Source organism: Thalassophryne amazonica, chromosome 7, assembly GCF_902500255.1.
Source record: "Thalassophryne amazonica chromosome 7, fThaAma1.1, whole genome shotgun sequence".
Lineage (NCBI taxonomy): Eukaryota > Metazoa > Chordata > Actinopteri > Batrachoidiformes > Batrachoididae > Thalassophryne > Thalassophryne amazonica.
Genome location: NC_047109.1, coordinates 48,411,663 through 48,424,702, shown reverse-complemented (window position 1 = coordinate 48,424,702; position 13,040 = coordinate 48,411,663). Strand labels below are relative to the sequence as shown.

General features: G+C 41.1%; 1 protein-coding gene across 2 annotated transcripts in view; it reads left to right on the top strand.

Moving 5' to 3' along the window:
* The window catches only part of LOC117513878 (mannosyl-oligosaccharide 1,2-alpha-mannosidase IA), an 827,748-nt gene that overhangs the window by 530,330 nt on the left and 284,378 nt on the right, over window positions 1-13,040 (top strand). For both annotated transcript variants that reach the window (XM_034174114.1, XM_034174115.1), the window contains exon 4: window positions 12,751-12,831. In XM_034174114.1, the coding sequence (XP_034030005.1) occupies window positions 12,751-12,831 (81 nt within the window). The remainder of the gene's footprint in view (window positions 1-12,750; window positions 12,832-13,040) is intronic.

Below are 13,040 nucleotides of genomic sequence, written 5' to 3'. Positions count from 1 at the left end.
AGAATAACATCACAAGAACACATAATACAATAAAACGTATATCAGTAACAATTTTAAAACAAACTGGTTCATTGCACTGAATTAAAAGCATTGCCAGCTTAAAGAAGCTGCCCTTAATACCCCCATCACACATAGCCAGAATCATGCAGAATGGTGTCAGAATCAGCGCGCATCTGAAAAGTGTTGGATTTCACTTCCAAAACGTTCTGACAGCCATCTGTGGAAGTCCACACAGTTGGTCAAAATCAGTCAGTGGCTTCAAGTATGATGCACATGTTGAAAACCCTCCAGGTTCCGTCGAAATGGGACACCTATGTGACGACGATCTATGTGTAATCTAAGGACCATCTGACCACAATTTACATATTCCGATGGCGGCAAAACAGGATGTGAAATGATTTGAGCGCATACGAGGGAATGTTGAGATGGGTCTGGCATGGTATGCCTACCGGTATGACCTGCACATGCCACATATAATGATGTCCACCCCCTCCCCTCCCTAGAGCGCAAACGAACTGTTGAAATGTATGTGGCACACTTTTAATAATAATTAGGAATTATTATCATGTACTGTGAATGTGAACAGCGGCTATCAAACCGTGCGCTACTGTGCGCATGCCGCCGCAAATCTGAACAGGCTGTTATATCCATAATAGACCTTACAGATACTTGTCCATTCCTTCCCATGGGCGAGTTAAATAATGTGAGCTATTTTCTCCATCATAAATTTATGAAACACGGGCAGCTGCCTCTCAGTGGTGCACAGTAATGCGCCATTGCATGCTCTAGGCTTAGAGCTGAACAGATCTCACGCTAGAATAAATGATCACCTTCTAACTCTGTAGGCAGTATGACACAAAACTGTACTACGAGTCAGTTACACATTAATAAACATGAATCTCACCTCCAAAAGCGGTCCAGGAGTGTTTCACAGTGTGGATGTGGATGTGGAGCTGATACTGGCAGCCTGTGGTTAAAATCAATTCCCATGTGATAATCCAGACATCGCAGTGTCCAGAGTTGCATTGTGCTCCTGAAGTGAGCAAAAAACAAACAAAAAAAAGAAATTAAAGTTTGCTGGAAATGCTCCATCTCATGCAGGGGACAGCACGGCACAATGCCTGCAAACTTTCAGCAAAGCTGTCCAGTGGCACTAAGTGCACATATGCACACACAGACACACAGCTGAGTGATAATTGCAGAGCGCACTTAGGCCACACACACACATGCACTGCGCACTCGTGCAAACGTGCACGTGAGGAACACTCCAGTCCTATGTTTGCCATCCAGACCTTTGGACATTGGGCAGTCTGCAGTGCCTTTTACGGCCTTTTGCCTTTTCTGACAGCAGTCTGTATCATCCACCTGTTGTCTACATGCACTTTGGATGCTATTGTGCAGGTGTGGATGAGGTACTCCGGATGCGTTCCGACACTGCTGACCACGACTCTTTTCCTCCCTTGCTGTCCTCCATGTGAGGACAGCAAGCAGACACACGCGCGTCACAGTGGAAAGTTGTTGGTTCATGTCTGTCCAAACACGGTACCTGTTCTCCAGCTGGGATGTCCAGAACCACAGATCGCCATGGCCGTTCCTGTCGATGGACACACCCCCTGTCCGTTCAGCACACACACCAACATGTCACTCTGTTTCTGTGTTATGCGAGCTGTCAGTGAGTCTCTGGTCAGCAGCTCGCAGGCACCTTGCTGTGCTGTGTGCACTCTGATGTGCCTGTCTGGCCCCCATGTCATCATGTCTGTACAGCATATATATTTATCAGCATTTTATGCAAGTGTGCGGCACATGTGCACACGTGCACATGCAGACCACATGTGTGTAACAACACTCAGTAAGCGTTTGGGAACTGAGGACACTAATTGTTGAAGCTTTGTAGGTGGTAGAGTTTTAACTTGCACTTGTAGATGTAGCGACAAACTGTGTTAACTGACAATGGTTTTCTGAAGTGTTCTTGAGCCCATGCGGTAAGATCCTTTACACAATGATGTTGGTTTTTAATGCAGTGCCACCTGAGGGATTGAAGGTCACGGGCATTCATTGTTGGTTTTCAGCCTTGCTGATTATGTGTAAGAAGTTCTCCAGATTCTTTGAATCTTCTGATTATATTATGGACTGTAGATGATGGAATCCCTAAATTCCTTGCAATTGAACATTGAGAAACATTGTTCTTAAACTGTTGGACTATTTTTTGATGCAGATGTTCACAAAGTGGTGATCCTTGCCCCATCTTTGCTTGTGAATGGCTGAGCCTTTTGGGAATGCTCCTTTTATATCCAATCATAACACTCACCTGTTTCCAATTAGGTGTTCTTTGAGCATTCATCAAACATTTGCACAAAAACAATAAAGTTTATCAGTTTCAACATTAAATATCTTGTCTTTGTGGTGTATTCAATTGAATATAGGTTGAAGAGGATTTGCAAATCATTGTATTCTGTTTTTATTTAGATTTCACACATCCCAAACTTGATTGGAATTGGGGTTGTATATGTTCATGTGTGTCACCTGGAATTTGGTCGACACCTGCCGCGAAAGGGTTCAATGGGCTCGCACAGCGCACACTCTGTCTTTCAGCAGCTGGTGCGTGCAAACAGTTGTAGCAACAGGTGTACGAGGTGTTGGAGGCAGCTACACGTATTGCATACGAATTGTTATTTTTTTCTTTTTCTTGCAAGACAGTGAATGTGGTGAGTGTGTGAACTTCTCCTGTATTTTCAACATTATGAAATGTTAAATTGAGAAAACAAAGACGTCACCATACCTGAGTGTTATCCAATTAGATTTCACAGTCCCTCCAGTTCCAGTAAATATGTATGATGAATTTTTTTATTCATTCACATTTAGACAACCATTCATTAATCATTGGTGTTGTTTTTAATCTTTCTTTGATTTCTTGCTACCGATGACTGAAAACATTTATGCCAGCATACATTTCTAATCTGTTCAATGTGGTCTTCCAAGCCCTGGGGTTTTACTTTTTTCTTTCATTAAATTTTGAAGTAAATTTGACTTGTTTGTCTTTTTGCAGCAAAACACTATATTAATTAGTTCTTCATGAACAATAAAACATATTGAGACCCAAACGTGAGTGCAACCTTTAGTAATAGAAAATATGCCTAAAGATTTGTTTTGTGTGTTAGTATAATAGGAGGTTGTGCACAAACTTTCACCAGCTGTTTATTGGACCAGTAGAAGGCAACAAAAGTCTGATTAGCAAAACCTGTCAGGCTGCTTGTCCTCCTTTGCTGTACCTTGTGCCTGTCGTGCTGAGTGCCACTATCACTGGTGACAAATAGGAACTCTCGTCTAATCACTGTCATTGTCATGCTATTACAGATCAGGCCACTTATTTCAGGGCTGGCAGATGGCTTTCCTGTTCCACCCTGCCAGAGGTGCTGGTGCTTTGTCTAAGGAAATGTCACTGGTCCCTGGTAGTGCAGGGATGGAACCAGCACCTCAGGTTTACAACAGTCTGCCTGTTCCAACTTGATTCACTGCATCATATAAATACTCCGTGTCAACAGAGCAGATTCAGAAATGCACTTTTGTCGTCTAGCTCGCGACACAACAAAGGTGCTTAACTTTGGCATCAGACATCCAACATGTCAGTTTGAACAGAAACACATTATTTAGAATTTTGCCTGAACTCTATATCTGACAAATGAATTTCGGTTCATTTAAAATGTGAATAAAATTAAAAGCATTTGAAGAAATGATACAAATGGAGCTAAATGACACTGCTGAATAGATGCCAGTCATTATGCATCTCTATGCTATCCTCACAGTGACGCTAATTGCCCTCTCTGGCAGCCAATTACTGTTTCCTTATCATCTATACTCCAGCTAGCAATTTCCTTATCAATAGGCCTTAAAGTCAATGAGTGCCAGCCTGCTTCAAACTTTCACATTGCCTAAGAGGCAATAATTATGGTGACATATTGAGGCACATGCAGTGTTACCTCTTCTTTCACATTTTGTTTAGAATCTAAAATATAAAATTGATTTGATGTTGGTAAACAGAGCGGGCAACTCGGGAACTGTTGAGTGCGCTTCACGGAAAGTTTGATATTTACAGGATGAGTACATAGACTTCAGTATTTTTACTTAATATTTTGAGCTCATTGAAGGAATTACAGTGGTAGTAACTCAGAATTTGTTTCCTCTTTACACAGTTTTCTCTGAATTTAGAGTTGAGATCATTTCTATTGGATACCTTGAGTTGTAATAAATTACAGTTATCACCCGTGTCACACCTTGACGGTTTAGCCAGTGTATGCCTACATTTAAAAACACTGGCATAGGCTGGCGTATGTCTATTAAGCTATGGGTCAGTAATTTGTAATTTAAAAGCATGTTGAAGCACACTGATATAGGTCGTAACATGGCAAGTACGTAGAAAAGTTTAGGCATGCACAGTATTTTCAACATATGCCAGTGTATAGCTGATACATCCTGGATACGCAAGCCATAAGTTGTAGGTAAGTTTTGCCATTGTTGACACGTTTCTTGGAAGTTACTCCACTGGCTCAACAACTGAAAGCTGCAGTCCTCATGCAAACAGTTCAGACTGTTACTAATATTAAAACCATTCACACACTGAGTAATCTTGCTGCTCATTTCAGTCTGATTCATCATCACACCCTGACAAAAACGTATCCATATAAAGCTTCCTGATTTTGGGAAATGACAACTGAAAATACTTTAGTTCCTTGTCGTGGATGAAGAAACATAGCAATTTAAAGTAAGTCCATCGGTGATTTGTCTCTCAGCCTGAACCAGAGAACGCCGACTCTTTGTGCCACAACAAGAACATTAAGTTATTTTGAATGTTGAAGGGGTTACAGAGACAGCGTACGCATGCTCGATGATGTGCTCATTAATATTTACGTCTTCCACTGCCAAACAAAAGGATTCTGCTGGCAGTTGAAATGCAAACACAAACTTTAAATAAGAATCCAAAATTGCTCTCAGTTAACTTTCAAAAACAGTCAGTTCAAAAACAATTCTGACGATGTAGTCCGTGATACTGTGCACTGACTTCGTGTACAGACTGTTGGCTGCTTTCCTTAATCCAGTGAAAAATCGTGTACAGTGTAGTGGATTAGTTTTTTTTTTTTTCCTTTTTTTTTTTTTTTTTTTGCATTAGAAGAATTTCAAATCGTCGTCATCAGCAAAACAAACTCCGCCATGTTTAGTTAAACACTGTCCCCAGTAGTGTGAGGGTGCCGGGTGCTTGGGCCATGCAATAGCACATTTCATAGAGAACCAAAATTGCACACTAAAAACCACTACTGCTTGGTAACTGAAACACCATGGCAAACAGTATGAATGATCTATGTCATGTGACATACAAACCACCAATCAAATGACAAGGATCTACTCGACCGTTACACAGGGCTCCTTCACACATAGTACGAATGTGGTCAAATTGTGCATGAATTGCGCATGAAGCAGGAATTGTATGTAATACGTGTAAAATCATAGCTGACTCCAGTGTTTCGTACATCTGTTGCTACAACTATTTGTGCATACCAGCAGCTGAAAGACACAGCTGAGAACCCATTTGATCCCTCTCGCGGCAGGTATCGGCCAAATTCCAGGTGACAGACATGAACATCTACACCGTTCGCTTGGCACTTAACAAATGTGTGGCCATTCGCACCGTTAGCACGAAAACAGTCAGCAGACGATCAGTTTCGAGCTGGCGGTGAGGTTTATCTAAGTGCCCCCACTACTGTGAAGTTGCCAAGTACGCATGTGGCATGCCAGAGTGTTGGCTCACCCTACAACATGTGTACCTGTGTCTCGTGTGCTCCCCCCAATATGTGCATGTGTGTGGTTTGTGCCCCCCCCCCCCCCCCCCCCGCAGGCAAGGCGCCTCTCTTCTGATCACAGAGTGACACCTTGGTCTGTGTGCTGAATGGACGGGGGCGTGGCTGGATGCAAATAGCTGTTCAGACATCTCTGGTCCTGGACATCACAGCTGCAGAAAACGTACCATGTTTTGATGGACACACGTGTGTGCTTGCTGTCTTCACGTGGAAACACATAAAAACATATATCACTTTTGCGATGGGCTGGAGAAACGGACCGTCATTTCATGCAGACACGCAGCAGGCCATCTGAATGTCACATCTGTCTGACAGGACACATGTGCGCGGGCCCGGCCCAACGTGAATGTCCTGTGAGTGGCCCAGGACTATATGACAAGTCAACAGTGCAACAATACTCCACTTTCAGTCATGTATCAGCAGAAATACACCCTAACAAATGCTGATTCATCAGTTATCACTGCGCTTTTTTCTTTTTAACAAATTGTTTATCTGCTTGTTGATTTTAGCCATTTCATGCTCCTGTTATAAGACAGTGATTGTAGCACAGTGTTAAAGTTTCCATCAGGTAATCAGAGCTTTTGTAAATTGCAGGTTCGAATACTGTGAATGGCATTTATTTTTTTAATAAACCAGGTTTATTTAACAGCGGGATTCTGTATTGCACCCCCTTTTATTTATTATTTATATCAACCGTGATATTCACCAATTAAATAGCTGGTTTTTATTTTATTGTTTTCCACATCAGCAGCGCGATGTCGTGCACCACGTCCCAGCTGCTCACACTGTGTTCCTGCTCGCACAACACCGTCGCATGCACGATGCTGTCGCAGCGGGTTTGTTCACGCCTGCCCCGTCGGTTCGATGTTTTCGTGGTTCACTCATACGAGCTGTTCTGCCGTGAATCGCCCTGATTTGTACTTATTCGTACTATGTGTGAATGATGACTAATCACTACATTGGCTGGCAGTGTTATACCTCACCTCATGGCTTCAGCTTTTGCCTGGGTCAATTTCATATACCTGGACAAATCTTTGTTTTTTTTTGTATCTTTTATACACTAAAAAGGGTCAATTATTGGAGAATTAATTTATGAATGTGCATCTTAGCAAAATAAACATACAGCCTTTGTGGTACATTGCTTTTTTTTCATATGATCTGCAGAGTGAATTTGTACTTGATCAGTTTGACACCAAGAGTTTTGGACCTCTTCTATAAACTTTCCATAATTGACCAGTGTTACAGTGTTAACTTATTCAACAAGTTGAAGCTGTCATGGCATTTGTTTTGAAAAAAATCTAGAATTGTTTACATATACATGCATTTACTTATATTTGTATGCATATATGTCATTGCAAGTTTCATATTTTTGTCACTAATTAGTGAAACTGTTTTGCTGTGCTCAGAGTGCTGCTAGGCTGAGACACATGGCTGTGACCTGGATAAATGATATAAATAGAGTGGCACTGTGGCCTATTAAACATATGTTACAGCTTATTTGAGAAAATGTCATTATGCAAATTATGGAAAATGCACATAATCATTGCTGAGTTGGTAAATTTATAGACTGGTGGGTAATTCTGCATAATGAACCTCCCTCCACCCCTCAAAAAATATAATCTCAGAGTGCAGAGCAGGTAACTCAGTGGAATAGGAGTTCCCAGTTCAGTTCCCAGTCATGCTACCGGGCTCCTTGTACAAGATACTTCATTTGCATTGCACCAGTCCACTTAGGTGTAAATGGATACCACCCTGGGTTAAGGAAATAACCTGCAATGGACTGGTATCCTGTCCAGGGTCCTGTCAGACTCTCATTCACTTCACACTCCAGAATGTGAGTATAAGGAAGGGCAACAGTGGCCCTCGGGGCCACCAACATAGGCTTTCTTCTAATATCAGAGTGACATGTTTAAAAATAGTCTATGATTAAATGCAGAGTGGTGCATACAGAGCAAAACGAGAAAGAAACACTCAGTGCATCATGGGAACCCCCCAGCAGTCTACGTCTATAGCAGCATAACTAAGGGATGGTTCAGGGTCACCTGATCCAGCCCTAACTATAAGCTTTAGCAAAAAGGAAAGTTTTAAGCCTAATCTTAAAAGTAGAGAGGGTGTCTGTCTCCCTGATCTGAATTGGAGCTGGTTCCACAGGAGAGGAGCCTGAAAGCTGAAGGCTCTGCCTTCCATTCTATTCTTACAAACCCTAGGAACTACAAGTAAGCCTGCAGTCTGAGAGCGAAGCGCTCTATTGGGGTGATATGGTACTATGAGGTCCCTAAGATAAGATGGGACCTGATTATTCAAAACCTTATAAGTAAGAAGAAGAATTTTAAATTCTATTCTAGAATTAATACCTTTAATACCTATGGCATGCTCTAATCTCTGTAATAAAATTTTATGGTCAGCAGTATCAAAAGCAGCACTGAGGTCTAACAGAACAAGCACAGAGATGAGTCCACTGTCTGAGGCCATAAGAAGATCATTTGTAACCTTCACTAATGCTGTTTCTGTACTATGATGAATTCTAAAACCTGACTGAAACTCTTCAAATAGACCATTCCTCTGCAGATGATCAGTTAGCTGTTTTACAACTACCCTTTCAAGAATTTTTGAGAGAAAAGGAAGGTTGGAGATTGGCCTATAATTAGCTAAGATAGCTGGGTCAAGTGATGGCTTTTTAAGTAATGGTTTAATTACTGCCACCTTAAAAGCCTGTGGTACATAGCCAACTAATAAAGATAGATTGATCATATTTAAGATCGAAGCATTAATTATGGTAGGGCTTCCTTGAGCAGCCTGGTAGGAATGGGGTCTAATAATCACACACCTGTTTAATCACATTTTACTGTAGGTACCTGCCTGTATGGTGTTATTACAGTATATTGTATTTTGGTGTGATTTTATAACACTGATACCGCTCATATCCGTGTTGGAAATGTGGATGCTGAACTTGTACTGCTTTAATGGCTTGTTACACCTTTTGTATTTCCTTGTCAGCGTCTTATGGATACACCACAATTTCCTCATGAGGGATAAAAAGGTTAATGAGTCCATTAGATCTGTCACCCATCTCTTAGCAACCACATCTGGTTTCATCACAGGGGTGCACTGGGGAACAGTCTCTATGTAAATAATGAATAATGACAGTATACAACAAGTGAAAGAAATGGGATGACTGTCAGGAATGCTATATTTGGACAAATGTCTCATACTGCTGGCCAGTATGACCAAAAATGTGTTTCACATTACACAGATATTCAATTACTCAGAAAACTCAAACAGCAGTTTCATTGTTGTACAAATTGCACATCTTGTTAGAGTTTATGGGCTTAATGTCTCCATACTGTACGCTGAATTTATTATTTATTCTCCCAATTCAATATACATATCCATTCCAGATTTATTTCTAACATGCTTTACTGTGCCAGTCTAAATGATAAAATTAATTTTTGCTCACACTGATTTTATATATCACAGCAGTCCGTCAGTGTATATCCACTTAATGTGCACTTCCTATTAACATGTACATTTTTGCAGCACAAAGTTACTTTTAATACTACTTACTTTTAGTATTTTTAGTATTAGTTACTTTTTAATAGTCTATTTTCTGTGTTGTTTGATAATGTTGTCCAGAGTGACCAAGGAGATCATAATTTCATCTTCACAATGTTCATTGATTTAGATGACCTACATAACAATAGTAAGTCCCTTCGGCTGCTCGCTTGTTTGCACTCGGGGTCGCCACAGCAAATCCAAGGTGGATCTGCATCATAACAATGAAGCTCTCTAATCTTATTATTGTTAAAATAGTGATGGGTTTACTGTATATAAGTTATTTGTTTTTTGTTTGTTTATTATTATTATTATTATTATTATTAGTAGTAGTAGTAGTAGTAGTAGTAGTATTTTCAATTTATTTTTCAATTATTTTAATTTATATAGTACCAAATCACAACAAGGTTGCCTCAAGGCGCTTCACACAAGTAAGGTCTAACCTTACCAACCCCCAGAGCAACAGTGGTAAGGAAAAACTCCCTCTGAGGAAGAAACCTCAAGCAGACCAGACTCAAAGGGGTGACCCTCTTCTTGGCCATGCTACAGACACAAATTACAAAACAATTCACAAAACGAATATACAGGAAACGTTGTTGGTGCACAGGACGGTTTCCGGAACAGATACCACACCCATCTCCGGATGGAGCTGCACCTCAAACAGAGAGAAAGGAAAATAAGCAGAATCAAGCATCAGAAAGACAACAAATACAGTATAATTTGTCAGCATTAAGCAACAAGAAAAACAGAAGAATACTAAGGTGATCGTCAGCCACTAGCCCTAAGCTTCACTAAAAGATCCAGAATTTAGATAAAGTTGAGGCCGTGGCCTGCTCAGTTTTCTAATAAAATTAATTAAAAGAGTAAAAAGCATAGAAACATAGTGTGCCAGTATGCTAGCCATACGAAAGGGAAAATAAGTGCATCTTAAGTCTGGACTTGAAAGTCTGTACAGAATCTGTTTTATTGACACAGGGAGATCATTCCACAGAACACGGGCACATAGTAGTAGTAGTAGTAGAAGTAGTAGTAGTAGTATATTTATTTATTTATTGCATGAGGGGGGTTTTCTGTAGCCTCAAGTGTGAGAGCATGCACGGGTGCCACACATTGCTAACTTTTGCCACACATTCATACTTTTAGTATTGATTCAGACGCGGGCACATCAGATTACACTGTCGGCTTCTGATAAACCAGTTTCACTTTAGCGCCGCAAGGGCTGCTGGGTAAATTCAAGGATTACAAACACGTAAGAACGCACAAAAAATTAATGAATAAAAAAAAAACCAAAAACTGTCATCATCTTTCAAAGCAGTAAAACAAAGTATTAGAAGTCACAGTTTATCATCATTTACAAACAAAAGCTGCTGTTTTTTCACACTCTTTGAACCCTGCGGCTTAAACAACTGAAATACAGCACGTCCATTAATGCATTGATTTGCAGAATAAAAGACGCATATTAAATATAAATTCTTACCTGTTATTTCAGGGGATTCATCTGAAGAAATAATCCACATAAAGCGTCTTTTAAAAAAAAATATATAAAAAACAGTGTCTAAACAGTGAAGAAAAGTCCCTCTCTTTGTACACAGCTGTGCCACGAGAGCTCCTCCTCCCCACGAGTCTTGGCGATTAAATTATACCGTCAACCACAAAGAAATAAAATAAAATAATTCAAGGATTCAAAGGATTCAAAAGGATTCAAAAGAATTTTATTGTCATATGCACAAAGGAACATGTTCCCTGCACAATGAAATGTGATTACTGCATTTAACCCATCCTAATTGCCAGTTAGGAGCAGAAGTTGCCTTTAGGAGCCCGGGGACCAGCTCCAGATGTATATCCCTGCTTTAGGTCAACAGCAGGGCTGAGCAAACCTTGACCAGCCTCATGACGACAGACAACACACACATAACACACACATAAGCCGGCCCGGTACATGAACACATATAAAAAGCACACACAAGGTAAAACTTGGGGAAAGGAAAAACCTTCATTGCTGCTGCATTGAATCATGCAGCAGCAAAGCAGGAAAAAACCCATCAGCACAATGAGCAATGATCACACACAACAACAGGACGAGAGACGACGACCGAGATTTGTAAGAGTCCAGTTATCAGACAGAACACCCGGAGGCTGACTTAGGGGCTATCAACGGCCTTGTTCGACCAAACTGGAGGGAGGAGGGGCCCAGCCCTGAACAGGTCCACTGTCCACAGTCAACGTCAGAGCTTGAGAAGCTGAGGGCGGGGGGAGACGAGACAAGGGGAGGTGAGGCATGAGCGTTGTTCTTCTCCAGGGGGTTTTTATCACAGCGGCCTTGAAGTGCAGCTGTGTTTGGGAAGCCGAATGAAAATCCAGATTAGCAGAAAGATTCCACAGTCTGAGACAAAGTGGCTCCCAATACATCTGAATTAAGAAAGGAGATGTGGTCATTACTGACGATCAATGTGGTTTTCCAGCGCAGCAATCTTCCCGGAGATGGTATCCAATGCGCGGTTAATACCCGCCGACTGAGCTGACAACTGCCCTTCCAATCAAATCAATCATGTGGGGCAGCCTGGACGGGCCAATTATTGCCGCTTCCACTTTCTTAATTTTCCGGTAAACCAGCTCTATGCCCACTCCACACAGCAGAAAACCCGGTCAGCACCATGCCAAATATATACACATCTTCGACGTCCTCCACAGACAGCATGTAAAGGCACATGACCTGCCATTTCCTCAACTGTCCATCACATGTGTCCCGCAGGACAGGTCGGGTCCTCCGCTCCCAAGTGTCTTGTAGAAAAAATAGTGTCCAATTGCGTTCAGAAACTACTTCAACAGATCCATTTTGCTGTTTCCAGAAGAGCAAAGCTGGCAGCCTCACAGACAACCACGTCACAGAAGCAGGAAAGATAAGAGGGAGGGAGAAGAGAACAATGCGACCATCTCGGCCGAGAGCAAGGATGCAAAAAAAAAAAAAAAGTTAAAATTAGTCCATTTAGTTTTTGTGTAGAGCAGATGATAACACTCGCTGTAATGTCCAAAGTGAACCTGAAATGCACTACCCACAATGCTCCCTATGTCAACAGGCCAATCATGTTTTGAGCTTAATGATGACATCATCAGCAAGCGACAGGTAGCCAGTCTGCTACAAACACACAACAGACAGACTAAAATGTTGATTTTAGGGTTTACAAAACATTTTGACTGTTAAACTTTGCTCACTTTACCAGCAAAAAAAGAAAAAAAAAATTGTATCGGACTGAAAGTTGTCAGAACTAAATTTATCAGAAGATAACTTAGATTAAAAATTATAAATAAGTGACACTGACCATTTGATCTCTTTGTCTTTTTGCTGCAGAATGGTGAGGCGTCGCTGTTTGAGGTGAACATCCGTTATGTTGGTGGGTTGCTGTCGGCCTATTACCTGACAGGAGAGGAGGTAAGATTAATAGAAGTCTGTTATCCCACTATTCTGGTGAGCTTTGCAGCCTCTTTGAACCTGAATCCTGCTCCGATGTGTGAATGATGAAGAGAAAGTGTGTGTGTGTGTGTGTCTACTGTGTCTATTATTTTGGCTTCTGTGCACTCAGAACATGTTCTAATATTCCATACTGATAGTTACATTTGCATGTTCACAAAAGTTAGAAA